This window comes from Chaetodon trifascialis, chromosome 3, assembly GCF_039877785.1.
Source record: "Chaetodon trifascialis isolate fChaTrf1 chromosome 3, fChaTrf1.hap1, whole genome shotgun sequence".
Classification (NCBI taxonomy): Eukaryota; Metazoa; Chordata; class Actinopteri; order Chaetodontiformes; family Chaetodontidae; genus Chaetodon; species Chaetodon trifascialis.
This window is the reverse complement of record NC_092058.1, coordinates 31,745,644-31,773,139: the sequence shown is the minus strand read 5'-3', so window position 1 is coordinate 31,773,139 and position 27,496 is coordinate 31,745,644. Positions and strand designations below refer to the sequence as shown.

Below are 27,496 nucleotides of genomic sequence, written 5' to 3'. Positions count from 1 at the left end.
TAAACACTGAGTAGACTGCAGAGGGCCCAAAGAAAAACAGATTTCCAAAATATTTAGAGCCCAACTGTGGGAATGATCTAGGGTCACTTTTCTGGACTGGACAGTAAATTCCAAATTGAAGGGTATTTGGGAGAAAAAAAATGATGAAAACAGTATTTACCTCTGTCTTGCAACACTGTGGGGACACGACTCATCTGTTCATCAAACTGTTTATCCCTTCACAACGTTCAGCATTTTGTGGGATCTGTTAAGCTGTTATGTTTGTATTCCACTTTTCATTTAGTGTAGTGAACTGTGTTTGTCCAGCCATGTTTTGGACTGTCCAATCTGCAGGAGCTTCCCACAGAAAAGCCTATTGTATTGCTTTTTATCAGAGCTGGGAAAGTTAACCAGATGTGTATTGTATCAAACCAACCAAGTTAGTCTTCATTCTTGAAGCTCTCTCTCATGTAAAACTAAAATCTAATGTTGGAAAACACTTCTGGTCAAGAATAGATCTCACCTTTGTCTGACTTCAAAGCAGCTTTTCCGTGCGGCACCTATTTTGTTGTGCGCTAAGGCTTGTCGAGTTCGTGTCAGGTCCCTGCAGAAAAAAGAACTGAGAGAGGATAGAAAAGAGAAAAGATTGGGGTGTGTAAAATGGGAATAGAGGAAGATGAGAGAGTTGAACTGTTTAAACAGGGGTGGTGATTAGAAGGAGGCGTACAGGAAGGGAGGCCCAGGCATTACAAGAAACAAAGACATTTCCACTAAATGAGCCCTTTGTTTTCCAGTTATCAGTGCTGAGTAAATATTGGCTTCTTGGTGCGGGAGCTGCACTCTGTGGCTAATAACTGCCAATTAAAATCCAACAGTACAAAGCCACAGTTAAATAACTAATCTCACAGACGGCAAAGAGTGCATTCACTGACAGTGGAGATGGAAATAAATATTGAGGCTTCAGTTCAACATGTTAATTCCACAGTAATCTGAAAGTACTGACAGATGGATTGCTCAGTTAAGAGATGATATGATGCTAAGTCACTTCTGAGCAAGCATTTTTTTTTATGTCCATCTAACACATGCACATCATTTGAACAGGCTCTAAATCCAAACCCACAACATAGTGTATAAGGTAATCCCTTAATCCACATTGTGAGTTTGAAAATCCCTCCACTTAACAACATGTTACAACATCCTTTGCCACACAAGCTTATGTCTTGACTTCAGGGCTACACAGCAGGCTAATGCAGAGTGTTTGTAACCTTGAGATAACCCCAGTTGGACCCAGTTAAGCACAGATGCAGGTTACGGCAGCTGGAATGGGATTTTCTTCCCTGCTGTCATCTCTTGCTGCCTGTGGCTGGGGTTGGATGCTTTTGAAGAGCCAGACAGTGCGCTCCCCCTTCCAGCGTGTTTCAAAGCAACATGTTGCTGCCCTTATTAGTGGAGTGACTGCTGTCTGGCCCACGCAGAATGAGCCAGATGCTCCCCATCTCTATGGCTCAACCCAAGAGACATGCAAATATGGCCTAGCATAGTGTAGGTTTACTTTCTACTACAGACAGAAGGTGGAAAAAAATCTTCTTCTTAACAAGTCATTTTTGTATTTTTCAACCCATTTGCCACTTATTGAATACAAAAAGCTGTGTTTCAACCAAAGGAGGAAAGGATTATGCTATTTCTCTCTGGTTTGTTCTCTGAGATTCTTTCTTTCTTTCTTTCTTTCTTTCTTTCTTTCTTTCTTTCTTTCTTTCTTTCTTTCTTTCTTTCTGTCTGGATCTGAACCATTTATGATGCCTTTCATGGTTGCATCTTAACCCAATGCTGCAAGGACACCCATGATTAAGATTTTGGTTATGTTTTGGTTGCTATAAAGTTAAGTTGAAGTTAAAACTGCACTATTAAAAAAAAACAACAAAAAACAACTGCACTAATCAACATTTTTAGAATAACAGTGTATTAAAATACTATGTGTATTGTGAAGTTCTGCAGTCTTGAAGCTCTTCCCAGCTCTGTGGAGCTGTTTAGCATCTTTAAACTCATTTTTGTGCCCGTTTTATATTGTTTTGACTTTATTGTCTTAGTTCAGTAGTTTAGTTCCCTGTTACTGGCAGGATCAGGCAGCTGTTTTTATGACAAAGTTCACTGGTTCAGATTAATTTTTCTTGCTCATTATATAATGAGGACTACTACTACTACTACTACTACTACTACTACTAAGGACTACTCTTTTTAGTGAAATATCCCGAATTTTTGGTGTGTTCTCGTGGTTGGAGGATTATAAAAAACTTGAGTCATGGTTTAATAAGGTAGGAAACATTCTGTGCGTCTGATTTTATCTGGAGTGCATGGGACAGGAGACAATTCTTTACCTAACATAAGGAGCTTATGTTTTTGGTTCAGTTGTTTGTTGGTTTGTTTGTCGTTTTGTCAGCAGAATAACAGAATTACTATGTGCCCATTTTTCATGAATGCTGGTTAAAGGATGTAACATCAGCCAAAGAAGAACCCATTGATTTTGGAGCGGATCTCAATCACGAGGTGGACACACAAATTATTTTTCACATTCGTTACAGTTGGGAGACAGGGCATTTAGCCATAAGTCATAGATGGCAGTAAAGTTCAATACTGATGAAACATTGTCATTTGTAGAATAATGAATGAATACACCATATCACAATGCATATACATGGGTACCAGTAATGCTCTGGGATCGCTGATAGATGCAGTTGTTAATGTGCAATGTGCACAATTTCTGAATTCATTAATATTGCGGGCTGGATGGGAAGCTTTGGTGGGTCAGATGTGATCTGCGGGCCACCAGTTAACAATATGTGCTGTGTCTGGATTGATGTGCTGTTCAGTCTGGATTCTAACTTTTGTCATTCTTTATTCTTTGTTCTTTTGGGTGGAGCGGAGGCCTGTTACAGTGAGTGGTAGAATGACATGAATGCTCTGTTAACAGCAGAGGGAAAAAAGCAGGAATACCCAAGGTCTCTTCAAAAACTTAATTTCCACATTCTCCCACTTATGTATGCCAGTTTTTCCAGCTCAACCAAGTGTGAACAGGTGAATGGAAACTTATGTCCCGATGTTTTTATCATCAAACTAAGAGTTTGAGTTGAGTTACAAGGCAAGGAGCTCATTGATTGGGCTTTTTTTTGTTATCTTGAATCCTGACAGCAGCTTGGACCTGCAGGGAATTTCAAAACCAAATTTATTCTGATGACTGACTGATGCAATCATTCCACTGCCAGTTGTACTGTTTTCTTTCTGTCGTTTGGTGGTCACTGGGACCTCAAAAAGGACAGAAAGAATTAACTGTTTGAGCATGGCTACACTGCAGCTAGACTTCATGTCATGTAAATGCATTTGTTTAATTCAACTTAGAATATGAAATTATAGTAAAGAGAAAGAGATAAATCTTTATTGTCTCCCTTGGGAGAAATTCATCTTGGACAAACAAGAGACTCAAGGCGCCACAGCCACACAGCCAACCCAGATCCATGCCCCACATATACAATACACACAATACAATAAACAGTAGTAATAGAAGATTTACTTTTATTGTCACTGCACACACATTACAGGGAGGAGACTGCACACACGTGAAATTATTTTCTCCGCTTTTGACCCATCTTGGTCCGTCGTTCCTCCGTGGCAGACCAGGAGCAGTGGGCTGCCAGGCGCCAGCCCGGGGACCCATCCTCTTTTGTCACTGTTGGTCAGGCGGTGATCTTCTTGCATGTTTTTTAGTGGGGGTTATTTAAGGAGGAAACCCCGGGTAAACACGGGTAGAACATGCAAACTCCACACAGAAAGGCCCCTTTTTTTCCTCAAGCAGCAGGCACTGAAGACATGGTGGAGGACACGCCACCAGCGCCCACAGCGGGATTCGAACCGGGGACCTTCTAGCTGTGAGGTGACAGTGTTACCACTTGTGCCACATTGCTACCCAATGACAGATAAAAATACAAGATGAGATAACACACATACATGTCTGTTAAGTGGTTGTGTGTGAGCAACCTACCTGCATGTTGCAGCCATGTTGGTTGTACTATTTGTTCAACCAGGCCAGTGACCACCCCAGAGCAGCAAACTGCACACATCATACAAAGAGCAGCAGGGTCAAAAAAGCAAGGCGCATCTCTTTTGATGAATGTGCCTTTGGCGGTAATGATGGCTGGAACTTGGAGACAAATTGAATTGCAGGCCATTGCAGCGGATATGTAGTAAGGGAAGAAGAGAGTGGGTGTTCTTTCCTTTTTATCAGATGGGTTTTAGCCATTAGGGTTGTGGTGGAGACAGCAGCCACTGAAAGCCTCTAACTGGTTACAATGGACTGGAGATAACACACTGAAAAGCATGGTGACTGCAGAAACATTCAGGCCATGAATCGATAGCAAAATGTATGAAAAGGGGGTGTGATGTCATGATTGACAGCTCACGGTGAGTCAGGTGGGTGTATGAGCGACTCTGCGACTCTGAGGCCGATGATGCCCTAAGCACAACATGGCAGCCCCTGTACCCGGAAAATTTCGTCTGCATTTTCTACAGTGGAGGAAGTGGAGTTGCCCATCTTTATGTAAGCCTACAGTCTACAGCTGAGATTAAATTAATGAGAATAGCTGAGAAATATTGTAGGACTGTAGAACTTTTGCTAAATTGAATTTAGAGTCAAGATGCGGTTGCAAAGGATTTTCCATTTTGTCTACAATTTACCAAATTATTTCTGTGCCTGTAAAGCCTCTCCCAGCTAGCTGTTCATGAAGGGTAAACAAGACAGATAGGACATGTACTGTGGTTGATAATCCTGTACAAGCGCACAGTATTGCTGTGAAAGCCTTGTATTCTCTGTCTATATTTGCTCTGATAACACAAATGACGGAGGAGAGTACAAATATCCCACAACTGTGTTTCATCATAAACACGAACAGAGAACTTGAACACTTTCAAACACATCTCCATGGTTTGGCTCAACATTAGGCCTCAGCACTGTTTTTGTGAGTGTGTTTGTGTATGAGTTAGACAGTGAACTGATACATTGGAACTGATACATACTGTATTCCTCACACACATTCCTGAAACATTTAAATGTCTGTATGCACATGAGCCCTCCACAGACACACACAAACACTCCCCACTGCCCTTTATCCTCTTGTATGTGGTCTCCATGACAACTGTACACAGAGACTACTGCTTACCCCCTTCACTTGCCATGCCAACCCTTGTCCGCTTATCTGTATTAAGGACGAGTGATTGCTTTTCTTTTAATCACTATCAGGGTTTGGGTCTGTTAATCCATCCAGAGGAGGTAGCAACTTGTGTAATTCAATGGGGAGAGCAGAGGATTAGGAAGGAGGGGGGACTGTGGAAAGAAGGATGAGGAAACAGTGAGATTATTAATCTGCTGCTAATGCTGATGAGGCAGATCTATCACTATTCTTGGTTAAATTGGAAATGTTTGGACCAGGTATAGTACAGTTAACTAGCAAGCTGTTTAACAAACCTTTGCACCCACCAAACCAGCAAGCAAATGATCTATTTAAACCTAAGTCACTATACTCTATTTTCACATTTGTGGATTTAGTTGTCACTTTGGCCAAGACAAGTAATGATTTTCTGTTAGAATTCAGAATGTGCTGTGTCATCGCTACCACAGTCACTCAAATATAGTGTATTCATTTTACATTCAAAATTTAGACCCTGAAATAAAATGTTGGAAATGAAATACAGTGCACTAGATAGCATAGAGGGATTGTTTTTGGACACAGCCACAGTGCACAGTCTGATGAATTTACAGCTGCACACGTTGTAATTTTCAGCTGGTTTAATACAGTCTGAGACAGCTCAGACTTCATTTTCACTTAAATTCTGATTTGATACATTGGTCATCAATTTCAATTTTCATTAGTTACAGCTGTTATTTCTTTACACCATAAGGAGTTAGGGCCCAGTGTGACTTGGTTATAGTGTTAGTTGCTGAAGCTGAAGTTGTTGTTGAACTTGTTTGATGTTCACTGATGCCACAGGTGGCCATAATGCCACCACATTAAAATGATCACCCATTTTACATGTTGTCTCTTGCAAGACCCCAGCTTTATGAATGTCCATCTCTAATTCTCTGGTGTACACTTCTGTAAAAGTAGCTTGCTTACACACACAGACTGACACACTGGAGATGCAGAGGGACAGAGAGATGAGATGACAGAAGACATGAAATTTGGTAAATTGTTTTTTTTGGCTGTTTATAGTATAGTTTATATCATATTGATATTTTATGAATTTGCCTCTAAAGTTTGGTTCAGCTCTATGTTTTTGAATTGGTAATCATGTATAGAGATTATAGAGATTTTCCAAGACATATTGGTTAACCTTTGCCCCTTATGTTGTTGCTGATGATAATCAACTTGAGATTCGTCTATTTGAAATGTCATTTTGACACAACTTATTTCAGGGAGATTTTGTCAATTGCAAAGTCAGAAAAACAAATGAACCGCAATTTGTTATTGTGATCTCTATCAGTTTCTCAGCAAAAATTGAGCTGTCAAGCTGAGGAGTAATTGTGTTTTCATTGCATTTATGTGTTGCAGTTCAGGGCTCCTGCTGTCTCACTGCCATGGCTTCCTGGAAGCCTATATGTAATGTCATTAGTTCCACCTGTGCTTTTCCTGGTATAGCATCAGGTTAAGTTCAGCTTCTTTACTCGGTGAGACAACAGGGAAGAGCAGTAGCTGTATGAGAATATAACCTGTTCAGTTACCAATAAATATGCAGTATTATCCCTCTGTTTAAATATAATAGTTGGTCCCAGAAGAAGTAGTGAACAAGCTGGCAAAATGTGATGAATTCATAGCTGTAAGAGTTCTTTTTTCACAGCACACATTCTGAGACATCATTGCTCTAATAAACCCACAGTATAGTACCTGTCTAGTGCCAAACAGCAGAGAGATACAGAGACAAGGTGGTGAACATACAATAGTAGAGCATTGCTGGATGCAGGACAGGTGTAGAGCAATCCAGAATAAAAGAATACTGAATATTGTACTTATATTAGAATAAGAGAGGATGGGGGAGCAGCTTGGGTAGGTTGTTATTCACTGGGTGAAGAAGCCACAGGTGCAAGGGCTCTGGTGAGGGACTGAAGGAGGGAGGAAGGTAGCACTGGACTGGTCCCCCAGGACTGTGGGGTGATGTCGTGATGATGTGACGAACATCAAGCATGTAACAGCTCCTTAAAAATGAGTGTAAAACAACTGTGATTGAAAAAGAAAAAAGAAAATAATTAGATAAGAGACAGCTTCAGTCACAGATGAGTATCAGGCATCAACCTGACAAACAAATGATGAACCAGAAAAGGAGAAGTCTGTTTAACTGATAGGACTGACTAATGCTGCTCTTACACTGATGTTACACACTCTGTGATAGTTATATTTGTGTTTTGAGTATGTGATAAATTCTACTGAAAAAAGACACAATGAAGTAGACTTTTCCAGTAACTGGAATATTCAGTTTAGTGTTTACAGATAATGTCCAACAGTTTACTCTCTAATTGTGAATCTGGCAGCTATGTGACAAATTGATGTCTGTCGGTGGAGGTATGATTTCCTCTTAGTACATCTCTTAGCATTGTTGTTACAGATCTTCCGAATGACTCTTTGCTGGCCAGCTTTGACTGCTGGGTGCACAGATGTTGCTGTGTGTACAAAACAATCAGTGACCATGCCAGGACATGGACAATATGAAGGGACTGTTTTTATCCTGGTTTTATTTTGAGCTTGAACTGAGATATACATATCTAATTAGATCTTTGGCAGTTAAACAATTCATTGTTTTTTATATCCCTTTACAGAATAGTAGATTGTTTCAATTATGTTAATTTTTCCTCTTAAATTATTATTATTATTATTAGGCACCGGTTCGAGTCCCGGGTCGGGCCTTTCTTTGTGAAGTTTGCATGTTCTTCCATGCATGCGTGGGTTCTCTCCAGTTACTCCGGCTTCCTCCCACAGATCAAAAACATGCTAGTTAGGCTAATTGGTGACTCTAAAATTGCCCCTAGGTGTGAGGGTGTGTGTGAATGGTTGTGTGTTTGTGACCTGCGATCGGCTGGCGACCGGTCCAGGGTGTACCCCACCTCTCGCCCGTTGATGGCTGGGATAGGCTCCAGCACCCCTGCAACCCCGAAAGGCATACGCGGTGTAGAAAATGGATGGATGAATGGATGATGATGATTATTATTATTATTCATTACACATTAGGTAATCTGAGGGGTATAAATTAAAGATTGAATGTGCAGTAATTAGCAAAAACTTTAATGCTCTTTGCACATCAGAGGCGAGGAGAGAGAGACTCTCCTTTGAGTCAACTGGACATGATGGTGCCATTGTGCAAGGCACGCTGTCAGCGTTGCCTAGTCTGTTGTTTGTTGTCTTTTTACTTCTCTGTATATGCTGCCAAGATGTCTCTGCCATACTCGTTTATGATCGTCAAACACTTTTCAATATCTGAGTGTCCGATCGCCTGTCGTCACACAATTTGGGAGACAGATTATTAAAATTTCCTTTCTTGTCGGACATACCGGCGTACCTCCGCCGTTTACCTGCAGCGGTTCCCAACCACAAACGTGAAAGTGAAGGCTTACCTGGCCTCCACCTGTGTGAAGTATACTGGTAGGAAATGTCCCATTCCTGCCTCATGGTGTTCAATGCAGATGAGATGCCGATGGCTCCATCCGGTTGTCCCAGGCGTGCTGGATGTCTCCGTTCCTGACCTGTCGGCGGTGCCTTCTCCTCCCGTGTTAATTCGGTTTCACAGAGGCATGGACCTCTCAAACCTTCGTCCGCTGTTTCGGGCTGCCCCCTCGGCCTGCGAGGACTGCACTTTTCATCTGGCCCTGATCAAGATCGCTAGCCAACAAGACTTTCATCCTGAATGACTTCTTCACTTCCCGGGAATTGGATTTTATGTTTCTGACAGAAACCTGGCTCCAAGCTGGTGAGTTGCTACCCTTCTCGGAGCTTCTTCCTTCCCAGTGGGACTTCCTCAGCTCCCCTCGGACTACAGGTAAAGGTGGGGGTCTAGCTTCTGTTCTGTCTAGCTTTAAATCCTCTTTCAACTGTCGGGAGCTCCCATCCGATAGTTATTCGAGCTTTGAGCTGCAGCTGTTCGAAACTAACTTTACTCAAACTGTCCTGTGTGCGGTGGTGTACCGCCCTCCTAAATTTAATAAGGATTTTATCTGGGACTTTGCAGACTTTGTGGCAGGGATTGTTCTGAAATACTATCGCCTTTTAATTGTCGGAGATTTTAATATACATGTGTGATGTGAGTCCAGATTGTTGGTCAGAGACTTTCTTTATCTTTTGGACTCTTTTAACCTCACTCAATCTGTCACTGGCCCGACGCACAACAAAGGACACACACTGGACCTTGTGCTGTCCTCTGGTTTATGTGTCAGCATCAGTGAAATTTGTGACACATGTATTTCGGATCATCTGCCTGTTGTATTCACTGTTACTGTCCTCAGTTCGGAGGCGTCTACCTGTGCTCCTGCTCGCTGGGTGCGCACTTTTCTTTTAACCCTTTAACTGCCTCCCAGTTTTGCACTGCTTTTAAGGATTCTCTCCTGTACACCATGGATGACGGTGATCTCAGTGCTGAGGAGCTCCTAACTCAGTTTGACTGTACCTGTACTGAGATTTTGGACTCTGTTGCTCCTCTGAGGTCCAAACGCACAAAGCCACTTTCTGAGCCCTGGTTGAACGACTTTACTCGCTCTCTCAGACACGCCTGCAGACAAGCAGAGAGGAGGTGGAAAAAGGACAAGCTCCAAGTCTCCTTTGGAATTCTACAGGACACTTTAGGGAATTATCAGAGAGCTGTGAAAACTGCGAAAACTGAATATTTCTCCCACCTTGTGGCCAGTAACCTCAGGCCTCAGGTTCTTTTTAATGTTATTGACTCTCTTATTAATCCAGGTGGCATAGCTCACATTTTACCATCAGCTTCTTTGTGTGAGAATTTTCAAAAATATTTTGTTGACAAAATTTCTGGTTTTAGTTTTTCTCACACTATGGGTTTTGTTGATCCCTCTGTTCCCACTTTGTGCCCAGCTGTCTTCCAGCAGTTTGAGCCAGTCTCCTTCCACTGTCTTTACGAGGTGGTCAAACAGCTATGCCCTGCGAACTGCCCCCTTGACAGTGTCCCAGCACGCTTGTTTAAAGATGTTTTTAACACTGTGGGTTCGACCATTTTATCTCTAGTTAATACATGTCTCAGATCAGGGTATGTTCCAGCTGCTTTTAAACATGCCACTGTGCAACCTCTGTTCTGTCCAATTTTAGGCCCATTTCTAAACTCCCTTTTTTATCTAAAGTTTTAGAGAAAGTTGTTTTTAATCAACTGAAAACTTTCTTAGATGATTTTAGTATTTATGAAAAATTCCAATCTGGTTTTAAGGCACGCCATAGTACTGAAACTGCCCTTTTAAGAGTTTTTAACGATCTTCTGTTAACAGTTGATTCTGGAAACTCTGCAGTTTTAGTGCTTTTAGATTTGTCAGCAGCTTTCCACACAGTTAACCATGCCATTCTTTTATCGAGACTGGAACAGTGTGTGGGCATAAAGGGAACAGCCCTTAAATGGTTTGAGTCCTATCTGACTGACAGGAGCTTCTGTGTTCGCCTTGGTGAATGCACCTCACCAGTGGCCCCTCTCTCCTGTGGGGTTCCACAGGGCTCTATATTAGGTTCTGTATTATTTGCCCTTTACATGCTGCCCCTGGGGTCAATTTTTAAAAAATATAATATCTCGTTCCAGTGCTTTGCTGATGACATTCAGATCTATCTGCCCTTAAAGGCTAATTGTGTGGACTCTCTGGAACCCTTGTTTAACTGTTTAAAAGACTTAAAATCATGGTTGGGCCTAAACTTCCTCTGTCTTAATGAAGACAAGACAAAAGTTGTGGTATTCGGTTCATCTGACAAGCTGGATCATTGTGCAGGTGCTGGTCATAAAATTAGAATATCATGGAAAAGTTGATTTTTTTCAGTAATTCTATTCAAAAAGTGAAACTTGTATAATGTATACATTCATTTCACACAGACCGACATATTTCAAGTATTTACTTCTTTTAATATTGATGATTATACCTGACAACTAATGAAAACCCCCAATTGAGTATCTCAGAAAATTAGAATATTATGGAAAAGGTCAATATTGAAGATATCTGGTGCTACACTCTAATCAGCTAATTAACTCAAAACACCTGCAAAGGCCTTTAAGGCCTTTCTCTCAGTCTAGTTCTGTAAGCTGCACAATCATGGGGAAGACTGCTGACCTGACAGTTGTCCAAAAGACGATCATTGACACCTTGCACAAGGAGGGCAAGTCCCAAAAGGTCATTGCTAAAGAGGCTGGATGTTCACAGAGCTCTGTGTCCAAGCACATTAGTAGAAAGGCAAAGGGAAGGAAAAGATGTGGTAGAAAAAAGTGTACAAGCAATAGGGATAACCGCACCCTGGAGAGGATAGTGAGACAAAACCCATTCAAAACTGCGGGGGAGATTCACAAAGAGTGGACTGCAGCTGGAGTCAGTGCTTCAAGAACCACCACTCACAGACGTATGCAAGACATGGGTTTCAGCTGTCACATTCCTTGTGTCAAGCCACTCTTGAACAAGAGACAGTGTCAGAAGCGTCTCACCTGGGCTAAAGACAAAAGGGACTGGACTGCTGCTGAGTGGTCCAAAGTCATGTTCTCGGATGAAAGTAAATTTTGCATGTCCTTTGGTAATCAAGGTCCCAGAGTCTGGAGGAAGAAAGGAGAGGCACAGAATCCACGTTGCCTGAGGTCGAGTGTCGTTTCCACAGTCAGTGATGGTTTGGGGTGCCATGTCATCTGCTGGTGTTGGTCCACTGTGTTTCCTTAGGTCCAAGGTCAATGCAGCTGTCTATTAGGAAGTTTTGGAGCACTTCTTGCTTGCTGCTGCTGACCAACTTTATGGAGATGCAGATTTCATTTTTCAACAGGACTCGGCACCTGCTCACAGTGCCAAAGCTACCAGTACCTGGTTTAAGGACCATGGTATCCCTGTTCTTGATTGGCCAGCAAACTCCCCTGACCTTAACCCCATAGAAAATCTATGGGGTATTGTGAAGAGGAAGATGCAAGATGCCAGACTCAACAACGCGGAAGAGCTGAAGACCACCATCAAAGCAACCTGGGCTCTCATAACACCTGAGCAGTGCCACAGCCTGATCGACTCCATGCCACGCCACATTGCTGCAGTAATTCAGGCAAAAGGAGCCCCAGCTAAGTATTGAGTGCTGTACATGCTCATACTTTTCATATTTATACTTTTCAGTTGGACAACATTTTTAGAAATCCTTTTTTTGTATCAGTCTTAAGTGATATTCTAGTTTTCTAAGATATTGAAATTTGGATTTTCACTAGTTGTTAGTTTAAAATCTTCAAAATTAAAGAACTAAACATTTGAAATATATCAGTCTGTGTGTAATGAATGAATATAATATACAAGTTTCACTTTTTGAATGGAATTACTGAAATAAATCAACTTTTCCATGATATTCTAATTGTATGACCAGCACCTGTACTAGCACTCTTGGCACTTTAGGGTCTGTCACTCATCCCTTTGTTAAAAACCTGGGTGTGTTCTTTGACAGTGCCTTTAATTTCAACAAACAGATTAGCACTGTCGTTAAAAACAGTTTCTTCCAGTTAAGGGTGCTCACCAAACTCAAGCCATACATTCCTCGTGGTGACTCTGAGAGAGTCATTCATGCTCTGATCACGACCAGGCTGGACTACTGTAATTCTCTGTATGTTGGCCTCGATCAGTCCTCTCTCCGCCGGCTGCAGTTGGTCCAAAATGGTGCCGCTCGGCTTTTAACTGGGACTAGAAAGCGGGAGCAACACCAGTCTTGGCATCGCTTCACTGGCTTCCTGTTCATTTTAGAATAGTTTTTACGGTTTTATTTCTTGTTTTTAAAGTTTTACATGGGTTGGCCCCACCTTATTTAGCAGACCTTATTCAGGTCCACAAACCTATTAAAGACCTGAGGTCGTCCAGTCAAGTGGTCCCCAGATCCAGGCTCAGGACTAAAGGTGACCGAGCCTTTTCAGTGGCAGCCCCTAAACTTTGGAACAGCCTGCCGCTGAACATTAGGGCTGCTTGGACTGTGGAATCTTTTAGGTCCATGCTGAAGTCACCGTCTTTACTCAGTGGCTTTCAGTTCGGTTGGGCATTGACATCCTGGCTGCATATATATTGCCTTTCTTCATTTTATGTTCATGTATGATGTTTTTAAATGTGCTATATAAATAAAATTGACCTTGACCTTGACCTTATCCTTAATACTCCACGTGTGTGTGTGTGTGTGTGTGTGTGTGTGTGTGTGCATCAGAAACGACCTTTAAGAGACCAGCTTGGGGACCAGGGGCCTCATGTACAAAGGGTGCGTACGCACAAAAACGTGGCGTACGCTCTTTTTCATGGCAAAGTTCAGATGTATCAAGAGTGAAATGACCGTGGAAATGTGCGGTGCCTCGCGCCATCTTCATGGCTGGCGTACGCACGTTTCTACAGTTGTTGATCCTTTGGTGACATTTAGAGGTGATGCTGGGATGTGCACATCAGAGACACATGAACAATTCACACTGATAAACAATTAACACACCCACGTGTCTGCAATTACATGAGTGTATATAAAAGCATGTGCAAAGTGGTGCAAAAAATACCGTTAAAAACAATGGCTGCTTTAGCAGTATTAGAAAATATTGCAAATGGTACAATGCGAAGAAAGCGTGTGTTCAGAGACAGAGATGATTTACTGGCACATGATGACAACTGGCTCATCAGCCGCTTTAGGTTCCTGAAGGCAATCCTCCTGGAACTGTGTGCAGAGCTGCGGCCGGCCTTGGAGTGCATCACAGCGAGGAGCCATGCACTGCCTGTGCCCATATAGGTACTGACCACACTGGGGTTCCTGGCAACCGGGGCATTCCAGAGGGAGCTGGCCGACCGATCGGGACTCTGCCAGCTGACCCTGAGCCAAGCCAAGGGATTGTAGAATAATCGTCTTGTTCCTTGCTGATCAAGACTCAACAGGGAGCTCATTATTCTGCAGATGGGTTCATTGCACCTGACTTGGGACCACCATCAGGAGTAAAGCCGAACCTATTCCTAGAGTCCAGCCACTTCAGCCACCGGACATTACTGTATCAACTTTGGTAACAGTTTATTTTATGGGTCCAATACTTCAGTCATAATTCACAAAAAATGAGCTAATATTTAACTGTCTTTCACAGGAAAGTTCTTTGACATGTAATGATGTAATCTGTTACAAATTAAAAGTAAAAATGAAGACAGTGTTGTAATTAAGTCCAATTAATTTCTAGTGTAACCTATAGAGTGTAAAACAGATGAAGAGATGAACATTTTCTTAGCAACACAAGGAAATAGCTCTTAAAATCAACTGCTTAGAAACTTAACACAACTGACTAAACCTCAATAACAGTCTCAAGATGGATGGCTTTACAATGTGAGCTTCTTGTTGCATCCCTGATCGCAGACATTGTTGGAGAAAATAGATGATGCTACATATGTGCTATGTATGCCCTTTCCATTGAATGATCCCAGGAATCACTGCAGGAACTAAGACATGTTCAAACGAACAGCCTGTTATTTTACATATTACTTTTCCTTTTTCTGTAGGTGCTTCCTGCTTATTTTTCAACATAGGTCACCTATTTGTGGATGTCACCCTAAATGTGTGACTGGCCAGACTATAATCACTACAAGCATGCCTACTGTGCACGTGCTTGAAATGCAAACTCGTGAAACTGAACTGCTTGTTTCATGTGCTGTATGTATGTAGTGTATTGGTCCTATTCTTGTTAAGCAGTCACACACTCCAGACTCAGGTTGGTCAGTGTCTGAGATTGGCAGTGAATATCAGTATTTTTTAATTCTGCAACTTAAATGTGAGCGCAACAAAGAGGAAAGAATACCTCACATGCCTTCAATCTGACACCAGGCTTGCTGTCTTCTGTGTGATGTGTGCATACTGCTTTCTCTGTGGATATCAGAGGGAGAGATTAACAATATGAGGGTGCATGCACTATTTTTTTTTTTGATATGCATATTCTGTGCTGTACATCGAGTTGTGTGTGTGTGTGGGGGTGGGGGGTGGGGGTCTGTGTGTGCCCTGTATGCCTGGGAGACATTTAATTCAAACGTGCTCCTCAGTCATAGGTAACCGCAGGGGTGGGTGTTCTGGCAAGATGTTAATGCAGACAGTGGGAGGAAGTCAATGGCAAGGACAGATGGGTGTAGTTTGAGAGACCGAGAAAGAGAGAAGATTTGAGAGAGAGTAAGAGAGAAACAGTGCAAGAACAATCCCATCAGCCTCCTGTACCTGCCTGTTGGCTTATCTACTTGCCTGTCTGTCATTACACTACAGCTGAAAAGTAGACTGCTTAAAGGAAAATGCCAGTCAGGGAAAGGATACAAGACAATTCCCAAGGCAACAGATGAATCTAGGAGTCCAGTAAGGTCAGTCATAAATCTGACACATATATGGTACAAATTTCTCAACAGCCAGCTGTCCTCAAAAACTGAGATGGGCACTAGCATGGGAGGCCACAAATTTTTCAATAGGGGTCTGGATACTTATCTGCACTGATCTGAGCAATGCTCTACCTTCTTAGCCATGCTGATTCTTAGCAAACGGTTTTCCATCCAGCATGAGGAGGTATTTAAAAGAAGCCTGCTCTGATGATGTGGTTCTCCCTGCAATATTAGAACTGAATCCACTATCCAGAAAGCACTAAATATGTCCATATCATGTTGTGTGGACAGTTTTAGCAATGCTGACAAATGCGTTGCATTTCCTATAACTTCAAAAATAAAATCCCCCTATTGGTTCACTGTTGGAGTGCTTTTAATATCAAACAATTCAATTCAATATTCAATATTCCTTTATTCGTCCCTCGAGGGGAAATTTCCGAATTTCACAGCAGCATCAATAACAGAATAGAATATTAAAAGACAAAGTGCATGCAGTTAACACAAAGTATATACAAAAGGGTGTACCGGGAATAGTATGTACAGACTTTTATGTCCTAAAATATTGCACAGTTTACAGAGAAATATTGCACAGATTACAGGCTTTTATGTACTGATTATTGACCAGGTTATTGTACAGATTGTTTCCCAAAAAATTGTTCAGTTCAGTTATTGCACAGAATGTTATGCAGATTATTGTACCGCCTACTTGGAGCAGTTTCTATTGTAAAGTCTGATGGCTGCAGGAAGGAAAGACCTGCAATACCGCTCCTTCACACACTTTGGATGTAACATCCTGTCACTGATGGAGCTCCTCAGTGCAGTGAGTGTGTGTTGGAGGGGGTGGGAGTCATTGTCTGTCATGGAGGACAGCTTGGCTGTCATCTTCCTTTCCCCCACCTCCTCCACCTGTTCCAGAGGGCATCCCAGGACAGAGCTGGCCTTCCTGATGAGTTTGTCCAGCCTCTGCAGCTGACAGGATCAGCTGCTGTGATGCTGCTCCCCCAGCAGACTACACCATAGAACAAGGCAGAGGCCACAACAGAGTCATAGAAGGTCTTCAGGAGTGCCCCCCCACCCCAAAAGACCTCAGCCTGCTCTGTCCTTTTTTATAAAGTGCAGTGGTGTTGTGAGTCCAGTCCATTTTGTTGTTCAGATGAACACCCAGGTACTTATAAGATGTCACCATCTCAATGTCCCTTCCCTGGATGTTCACTGACTGTACATAAAGATGGATAACACAAGAAAGAGAAAAATGCATTTTATGTGTTAGTTTGGCCACTGTTCCATCCAGTAACATGGAGGGGGGCAGGGATTATGCCCTATAATGCAGCTAGATAGACAGGCAGATAATTCTCCTTTCACATTAAACATGCTATTTGACTGATTGTTAATATAAAAATGTTGAATTTGTAGCTTTAATAATAACAAAGTGTTAAGATCAAAAATCATAGTAGTGCTGCACATTGCTTTTAGTATATTTTCAAACAATCTGTGGTATAGTTTTAATGTAGGGGGCCGGACAGGAGTCTGTTCTTTGTGCTGTGGAAGAGAAATGTTCTGTAATGCTTATGGAAAACTTGGAAAGAAAATAAAATCTGGTGGTGTATCCCCAACGTAGTGACAAACTACGAATGAAACTCTAATAATTTGATCATTTTGCGAAAACTGTAAATGGCCTATTTTCAGAGAAGAACAGAATATGTATGCGCATGAATATCTTTACCCAGGTTAAATGAGGTAATTAGAGTTTGTCTTTTGACATATTGTTTATAGTAGGTCGTCCGTCAGTTAAAACGGTCCCCGGCTTCCCCCTGCAGCAGGCTGTTTCATCTCCCTGCTGCAAACGTCCCTGTCTGCCCACGCTTCCCCTACCATCTGCCCCCTGTGAAGACATGAGGCATTCCTTGGAAACACAGTTTATAGGAAGCAGGGGGGAGGCAGCAGCCTCTAACACTGACAATGGTCAAAGGGAACTCAATTCCAGTCTAATTTAGTATAACAGTATATTTTATGCATCTTATGATTGGCCTTTTCAAGAGCTACCAGCAGCATTCCACACCATCTAAACCAGAGAGTACATACTGGTTTTATTATGACATTCTTAACTGGTAGAGGCAGTTTATATACAACTGCTAACCTACACCACAGGTACCTTGCTGTCATGTGTGCACTGAGCACACAATTGTCATTTAGGGAAGAAACACCTCTTTAAGCTTGTCTGCAGATGGCAAAGAGGCCCTGCAGCCTGGGGGTAGAGTGGCTGGTGAATTCCACATGGCTATCAGATTGATTTCTCCTCTGTAGCATTGGCCTCTGTAAGCAGCAGAGCTTCTCTTGGCCAGCTGGAAAGGGACAGTATTAACAGATGGCAGCAATAATATCCCCCAGAGGGCATTCTTTATTGCAATTATGAGTACAAGAGGGCTTGAATGAGGGGAAAAAAGCATAAATTAACACTGTGCTATACAAGGCTTTAATAAAATAAGATAAGATAAGATAAGATAAGATAAGATAAGATAAGATAAGATAAGATATTCCTTTATTAGTCCCATAGCGGGGAAATATCCTGTATTACAGCAGTGAAGTGGATAGCAAAAAATAGAGGGCATCAGTAAAAAGACATTAAATGGCAAACAAGCAATATAAACAAAGAATATTGAAAAATATGAAAACAATTTAAACAAGGGGAAATACAGAAACTAGTAACCTAGTATGGGGAAATGTAAAATATGGGAGTGGTAACAGTATATAGTGTTTTCAAGTTTACATCATGGCACAGGGGAAATACCAATATTGCACATTGGAAAATAGAGATTCGCCTGGTACTGATATTGCACATTAGATGATACTACTCCTGACTAGAGTATTGATATTGCACACAGGAGTAATAATACACCTGAAAGATTGACATATTGCACCTTAAATTGAAATTCAACTGAGCTAAATATTTTCACAGTATAAGTGAACACAGTTGATGTGTGTTATAGTGCAGTCAGTTTGAAAGTCTTGTGAGTGTGTGGTCTACTGGGAGCTCTGCTGGTTGTAAAGTCTGACGGCTGCAGGAAGGAAGGACCTGCAATAGTGTCCCTTCACACGCTTTGGGTGACGCAGTCTATCGCTGACCAAGCTCTCCAGTGCTGTTAAAGTGTCCTGCAGGGGGTTGGAGTCGTTGTTGATCATGCATGACAGCTTAGCCATCATCCTCCTCTTTCCTGCCACCTCCACTGAGTCGAGGGGGCATCCCAGGACAGAGCTGGCCTTCTTGATCAGTTTGTCAAGATACTGTTCCCCCAGAAGACCACTCCATAAAAGATGGCTGATGCCACCACAGCGACATAAAAGGTCTTCAGGAGTGCCCCCTGCACTCCAAACGATCTCAGTCTGCTGAGCAGATAAAGTCTGTTCTGGCCTTTCTTGTAAAGTGCAGTTGTGTTGGGAGTCCAGTCCAGTTTCTTGTTTAGGTTTTAATACACATAATAAACAGTGGCGGCTCCTGACAAATTTCTCAGGGGGGCAACTGTTGCGATGATGGCTAAGATGACCCATTCAATAAGTAAAAGTCAGATAGCTAACTTTACGGTGTTACATTGTATCATTTAATTTTGTTTTCCTGTTAGGCGGCACGGTGTCGCGGCAGCTAGTGTGCGTGCCTCACAGCAAGAAGGTCGCCGGTTCGATCCCTGGTTTGGCAGGGCCTTTCTGTGTGAAGTTTGCATGTGTGGGTTCTCTCTGGGCACTCCAGCTTCCTCCCACAGACCAAAAAACATTTTCATTAGGTTAATTGGTGACTCTAAATTGTCCTTAGGTGTGAGTGTGAATGGTTGTCTGTCTGTATATGTTGCCCTGCGATTGACTGGCGACCGGTTCAGGGTGTACAACGCCTCTCACCCGTTGACAGCTGGGACAGGCTCCAGCCCCCCCGCAACCCCGAAAAGGGATAGTCGGGTATAGAAAATGAATGGATGGATGGTTTTCTTGCTCAACCACTAGATGGCAACACCAGACATGAATTGTACATACTGTACAGCATCGCTATATCAAGTTAAATGTCTGAAATACATTAAATTAGGTTCCACAATAAAACACTTCCACTGTGGCCATCAACATTGTCATCTACTAGTTTGCCCATGAAATCACTGTTAGCACATTCTACAATTTATAGACACCATAGATGCCATAGCAATAATCAAATCAAATCAAATCAAATCAAATCAAATCAAATCAAATCAAATCAAATCAAATCAAACTATCATCAAAACTGTAATTAATCAAATCTTTCCAGAACATATTCAGTACATACAGTATTTGGCTATGCTGTCAATACAACTATTTACAATTCAACATTTTGAGAGCTTGCAGTCTCCCGAGTCCCGACAGTGCGTGCGCTGTGAGTGTCTTTTTTCTTTTCTCTTTTTTCATGCACTGTGCGTATAGTCCGAACACACATCAGGGCACATGAGTAGTCTGCTGAGAAATGTTTAAATCCGGACAGTTGGGTCCCAAATCTTTCACCCTTTTCTTGTCCACATCCGACCGATGATAAAATGGAGTTTCATGTAGAGAAACAATCGAGTTTTGCTTCACCACAGTCGCCATCCTTCCTTCACAGTCTCTGCTAGCCATCTTTTCTCTTCTCTGGAAGTAGTTACAGCTGTGGCATGAATGCTTGCTGATGGACGTGATTGATTCGATGAATTGTCCAATCACGTTAAGATTAAAGAATTGGAAAACAATGGCATTGGTCTGGGCGCACAGAGGTGCGAACTAGAGGCAAATTTTCATGTGCCAATGAAAAGCTGTCTCTGCTCGTAAACAATAAAAAAGTTTGATAGCTCTCACAGACTCCAGTATTACTGGCGCCCTTGACCTGGAGGAGGGCTTTATATTGAATGGCAAATCGCAAGTCTAGCCTAAAGTCGGACGCATTTAATGGTTACTGGCAGTGTGGCGGATACCACTACACCGTTGCACAAGTAAAAACACGATTTTTGTTAATTTATTTTGATTAATTCATGGTTGATCTTGGTAGATATATAAAAGAGTCAGTATTTCGCGGGAGGGGCGGCACCCTAGTGCCCTCTATTGACCAGCCGCCACTGATAATAAACATGTGATGTGTGATTTGAACCTGTCACATTTAACATGAGCTGCTGAACACTAAATCCATCCTGTCTGTCCAAATGATATTGGACTGGTAACAGTGTGGTCATTGGTGGGATAACCTCTTCTGAGAGGAAGTGTCGAATGATGACTGGCAAACATTCCATCTGACCTGACTTCCTTCTGACAACCAATCATTTTACTTGTGAAAGATAAGGACAAAGTCCATATACTGTGTAGATAAAGTATGAAGTAGAAGTATGAATACAGATTCCTTTGCGAAGTCCTCTCAGCAGTGATGGGCAGTGATGTATGTGTTTAGTGTATCAGTTTAACAAAAAATGTTGAAGGTGAAATTTGTGAGTTCTTAGTTGATTATTAGTTTAAAAAAAAAGTTTGCAGGATGAGTCATTTTTTTCAAGGCATATTTGGCTAATACAAAATATGTTAATAAAAACAGCGCTTGAATTGGAACAAAAAGTTCACAATATTCCAGTAACTGCATGTGGATTTATCTTGGACAAACTATGATATGGTGTGATAAGTATGATGATGATGATGATGTAAATTCCATGTGAAATCTTTTTCTATTGCAAATGGGGCATGACAATGTGGGCAGTCACAGCAGCAGCTGAATGATGGGTGATGATGCACTTTCCTCTCCTCTGTTTTTCTTGTTTTATTTTTGTTGTTGTTTTTTTTCTCAGTAATTTTCAACATGGACAATTTGGGTTTTGGTTAAGTTTTTAGTCAGAGATGTGCCAGTTAACCACATAAGCACAGTGTAAAGACACATTTTTCTCTTTTTTAAATTATTTCATTTGCCCTTATTTAAAAATTAAATGCAAATGTAAATTTCTTAAGAACACACATTGTTGTGATTCAGTTTGTCAAGCACACTGTGTTTGTCTGTGTTTCCTCAGCTGGACAACCCTGATGAGCAGGCAGCCCAGATCAGAAGAGAGCTGGATGGACGACTGCAAATGGCAGACCAGATCACTCGGGTAAGGCACATGAATGCATAGATGGATGGACTTAATAAACTTTCAGTGTATGACAGAATACTGATTATTAAATTTTGAATAACAAGGAACTGAAGACTGACTCATGTTAAGTAATGTCCGAAATGAAACTTTAGAGTTACAGATTTTTTTTATGTTGCTGCATGATTCACAACTGGGGCTATTTTGTCTCATAAGGTTTATTTGGACATTCAGTGCATCATGCTCATTAATTAATTGCTTGCCTTCCTGTTTTGGTCAGCATGGTGGAAGGTTTCCCAGGTTTGCATCTAGAGAGATGGAGGCCATGTATATTGAAGAACTGCGATCCTCTGTCAACCTGCTGATGGCCAACCTGGAGAGCATGCCAGTGTCTAAGGGAGGAGAGTTCAAGCTGCAGAAGCTGAAACGAGGCCACAACACCTCCATCATGGACATGGGCCAAGAGGATGAGAACACGCTCTCCAAATCTGACGTGGTGCTGTCCTTCACCCTAGAGGTTGGTGGACTTAGATCTTTATTAATGATGCTGGTTTACTTATTTGAAAGGAATACATAAAAATGTGCAAGGGTAAAAGATATGTATGAGACGAGATAGATGAAAGTAGATGGTTAAGAATCATCATGTGTTTTTTCACATGCTCTGGGAATGGTATTGTGCACGTGTCAATATTGTTGCTGCCCACCCGAACTGCTGTTACCACCAAAAATTGACTTTTCATCTAGTCTTATAACCCTTTTTTATGCTACACTTTTAAAGGATTTTAGTGATCAGTCATCTGGATTTTAAATGTTTTCAGATATATCTATCCATCCATCCATCCATCCATCCATCCATCCATCCATCCATCCATCCATCCATCCATTTTCTCCCACTACATCCAGGGCGGGGGGAGCAGTCTGAGCAGGGACGCCCAAACTTCCCTCTCCCCGGACACTTCCCCTAGCTCTTCCGGGGGGATCCCAAGGCGTTCCCAGGCCAGCCTGGTCATAATCACTCCAGCGTATGGGGGTCTTCCCTGGGGCCTCCTCCCGGTGGGACATGCCTGGAACACCTCCCTAGGGATGCATCCATGGGACATCTGATGGAGGTGCCTGAGCCACCTCAGCTGACTCCTCTCGATGTGGAGGAGCAGCGACTCTACTCTGAGCTCCTCCCGGGTGACAGAGCTCCTCACCCTATCTCTAAGGGAGTGCCCTGCCACCCTGCGAAGGAAACTCGTTTCAGCCACTTGTATTCGGGACCTCGTTCTTTCGGTCATGACCCAAAGTTCATGACCATAGGTGAGGGTAGGAATGTAGATTGACTGGTAAATCGAGAGCTTTGCCTTTTGGCACAGCTCCTTCTTCATCACGACAGACCGGTACAGCGACCGCATTGCTGTAGCAGCTGCACTGATCTGCCTGTCAATCTCACACTCCATCCTTCCCTCACTCGTGAACAGGATCCCAAGATACTTAAACTCCTCCACTTGAGGCAGGAACTCTGGGCGTCCCTGCTCTAGAGGGAGAGAGAGAACAGAGGGTGGGGTGGGGGGGGGGGGGGGGGGGTGCAGTACCACTGTGACTCACTGCTGGTGCAGTGGGCCCTGGGTTCCATCTGGTGCAGGACAATTCCTTGCCTCATGTGGCCAGACTGTAGTCAGTTCCTGGATGACGAATACATTGATGCCATTGACTGGCCTTCACGTTGCCCTGAGTTAAATCCAGTTGAGCACCTATGGGTCATCCGCCGTCGCCAAGTACCACCACCGACTGTCCAGGAGCTCACAGATGCCCTGATCCAGGTCTGGGAAGAGATACCAGAGATGTTCACACGTCTTTTTTTGCATGTCCAAGTCAAGTCTCAAGTCTTTGGTCACAAGTCCAAGTCAAGTCTCAAGTCTTTGTGGGATGAGACTAGGTCAAGTCTCAAGTCTTTGGTCACGAGTCCAAGTCAAGTCTCAAGTCTCTAAAAAATAAATCTCTCATGTCTCTTCACTGCATGAAAAACCACATTTACGACCATTAAACCCCTGCAAATTCCGTTGATTATTGGCAATTTACGGGAGTTTATGGGGAAGTTCGCCCGCTCCGAATATCGTCGGAAACGAACCATCTGTTGGCAGGGGGCATGGTTATTTGCGCCTCCGTGAAGGTGCGAATAGCTCTAATTAGCACATGAATGCTACCGATGTTGATCTACTCAGGCTGGCCTGCTGGCTTCACAAACAACCATTGGATGATTCCACAGGCATTTTAAAAGGAAACCCATTCGCGTTCACAGACGCGCCGAGGTCGTTTTCTGCCAACGTCATTGCGTCAGAGGAGGCGTCCAAACATATGCGAGGTCGCGCTCTCGGAATTTCTTGCGAGACAATTTTTGTTGCATAGAAAGAAAAACATGTTGTGATTTTAATTTTCTATTTTTTTACCGGCACATTTTATAAAACATGTAAACTTCTTTAAACTGACGTCATCGAAAATTAAAAAAAGAAAAGTTACTTTGGTGTGTTCCCTTTTTATTATTCTTTATACTTACAGGGCTCTATTTTTGACTCCACCGCCGGTGCGGCGCAATGTCAGGTCCGCTGCGCCGATGGAGCGTGGCGGCGCAGACTTTGGTATTTTCGTGAGCTACGCCACCGGTGCATCTCCACCTCCTTCTCATTTCAGTCCCACCCAGCGGCGCAACTCGGAAAGAGGGAGGGGAGAAGGCGTGGAGTGGGTTTGGCACAGCCGAGTCAAATCTTCACCAATCACAGCAGCTCCTCGCCTCACCTTTAAGAACTGGCGAGGCACATGGCAAGTTTCCAGGAGACTGGCGTCACTCATATCTCCTGACATCCGTTTGTATTACTTTGCACGCCCGTTTGTATATACTGTTTATTTTTTCTCAGTATATATATATTGTTTTATATGATGTTCTATATTTTGTGGTATATTTTGTTTATATATATATATATATATAGTTTTTATATTTGCTTTTTATGTATATAGTTCTCTCTATTTTCTTTCTTTTCTAATTTTTTTCTAATTCTATTCTTGTAAGGAGCACTGCAACAAAAACAATTTCCCCTCGGGGATAAATAAAGGATTTCTGATTCTGATTCTGATGTCTAAGTATGAGGTCCTTAGATGGTAAATCCTCCTCCTCCTCATCCTCCTCAAAGCAATGATGTACTCCATCTTTTTAGATAACGTTATATTACAATGATAACATTTGTATTTGGAATGAAATGACGTGGGTAATAGCAGACAACGTTTTTTCATGTGTCTGTCTCTCTGTCTCGCTCTGAGATAGATGCAGTATATATGCTCTGTAGGATGCCACGGCTGTTTCTGGTTGGCACAGCGACATTAACCGATTAGTTCGAATCCCTGTTTCACCTGTGTACATTCAGTCAGGGTGAGTGACCATTACGCGTGCCGAACGCGCTTGCGATGTCGTCAGATGAGATACTGAACAAAATATATAAATTTAGGTCTGACTGTATGTGCTGACTCAGACAGCTGCATTGAATCGTCGCCGTTGCTAATTATTGATCGCAGTGTGCCTTCGATGACTGACTGAGCACTGCTGAAAACACCATTAAAACCACGCTGCTGTCTTTTTGACGGTGTGATATATGGCGTCATCACGTTTTCAGTGGATAGCCGTTATCACCTAGCAGCCACCCATGCAGAGGGGTTTCCTTCTGAAAGACTGCAGGGATGCTAGAATTCGCCAGGATGAACGAGTCATGTGCCGACCCGGGGAAAGTGGCATATACGTTTCTCACCAGGCAATCTGAGTCACAGATCACCAGACATCCTTGTGTCACCTGTGTACATTCAGTCAGGGTGAGTGACCATTACGTGTGCCGAACGCGCTTTCGATGTGGTCAGATGAGACACTGATCAAAATATATAAATTTAGGTCTGACTGTATGTGTTGACTCAGATAGTTGCATTGAATTGCGGCTGTTGCTAATAATTCATCACAGTGAAATGCCAGACACTCTGGAAACCTGACTGTGAGGTGTTGGTGACGTGAGCGCACGACTCCGCCGGTTTACGAAAATCCACTTGTGCCGCCGGCGCACAGAGTTGACCAGGTATGAGGTGGCGAGCTTTCAGTGCACTTTTGCACCGCCGGCGCAGACCGAAATGGTCGAAAATTCCAATGTCGAAACCTCCTCCCTACTGCGCTGCAACGCCCATCCTGGCGCACCTCTGCATGCCTCAGTTTACCAAAATTCCAAATGTGCCATGCGCCTGCCTGCGCCGCTCGAAAATACCACTGCGCCGGTGGCGGAGTCGAAAATAGAGCCCAAAGAATCATCAGTGGACTGACCCTGCTGGAATTTTGCAAGCTAATCACACAACCATTTTTCATCCTGTGGTGGTCATAACCTATAAAATTAAAATTAACACACTTTTAAATCCTCATGAAAAAAGAAAAAATCTTTGTCTGTATTCTGTAGGCACAGATCTTTTCTCATAAACTGTAAGCCCTTTTATTCACCCCGTGAGTTCACCTCATTCATTCTGGTCGGCGTTTACATCCTGCCGCAGGCCAACGTGCAGGACACACAGCGCGCGCTTGCAGACCAGATACTGCGTGTGGAGCGGACCAATCCGGACTCTTTAGTTATTGTCCTTGGCGACTTTGACAAAGGTAACCTCACTCACGAACTCCCCAAATACAGACAGTTTATTAAATGCCCACCCAGAGAGGAGAATATTCTGGATCACTGTTACACCACAGTCAGGGATGCTTATCACGCCGTCACCCGCGCCGCACTCGGCCACTCCGACCACGTCATGGTCCACCTGATTCCTACGTACAGGCAGAAACTAAAGCTCTGCAAACCCGTAGTGAGGACATCAAGGAAGTGGACCAGTGAGGCTGTGGAGGATCTCCAGGCGTGTTTGGTCTCTACTGACTGGGATGTGTTCAGGACTGCTACCAACAGTCTGGATGAGTACACGGAGGCTGTGACGTCCTACATCAGCTTCTGTGAGGACTGCTGTGTCCCATCACGCACCAGGGTGAGTTACAACAATGACAAACCCTGGTTCACATCCAAACTCAGACAGCTAAGGTTGGCAAAGGAAGAGGCCTTCAGGAGTGGGGACAAAGACAGATTCAGAGAGGCAAAGTACAGGTTCAGCAAGGCGGTGAAAGAGGCTAAACGGCTGTACTCTGAGAAGCTCCAACACCACTTCTCAGCTAACGACTCTGCGTCTGTCTGGAAAGGGCTCAGGCAAATCACAGACTACAAGCCTAAAGCCCCCCAGTCCATCAACGATCGACGCCTAGCCATCGACCTGAATGAGTTCTACTGCCGCTTTGAAAGGCAAAGGGACAGTCCAGCAACCATCCCCCATGACACCTCCCAACAGCTCCAGCTCCAGTCACCTCCACCAATTCCCACCTTAAAGGACCACCGACCCTCTCCTGGACCCCCTGCAGTTTGCATACAGAGCCAACAGGTCTGTAGACGACGCGGTCAACCTGGCCCTCCACCTCATCCTCCAGCACCTGGACTCCACAGGAACCTACGCAAGGATCCTGTTTGTGGATTTCAGCTCTGCCTTTAACACCATCATTCCAACCCTGCTCCAGGAGAAGCTCTCCCAGCTGAGCGTGCCTGACTCCACCTGCAGATGGATTACAGACTTCCTGTCTGACAGGAAACAGTGCGTGAAGCTGGAGAAACACATCTCCGACTCAAAGACCATCAGCACCGGATCCCCTCAGGGCTGTGTTCTTTCTCCTCTGCTCTTCTCCCTGTACACGAACAGCTGCACCTACAGTCATCAGTCTGTCAAGCTGCTGAAGTTTGCGGACGACACC

General features: G+C 43.2%; 1 protein-coding gene across 4 annotated transcripts in view; it reads left to right on the top strand.

Annotated features, from left to right (window-relative positions):
• The window catches only part of cadpsa (Ca2+-dependent activator protein for secretion a), a 335,946-nt gene that overhangs the window by 113,191 nt on the left and 195,259 nt on the right, over positions 1-27,496 (top strand). For all 4 annotated transcript variants that reach the window (XM_070958180.1, XM_070958178.1, XM_070958172.1 and 1 more), the window contains exons 4-5: positions 21,598-21,678; positions 21,938-22,174. In XM_070958180.1, the coding sequence (XP_070814281.1) occupies positions 21,598-21,678; positions 21,938-22,174 (318 nt within the window). The remainder of the gene's footprint in view (positions 1-21,597; positions 21,679-21,937; positions 22,175-27,496) is intronic.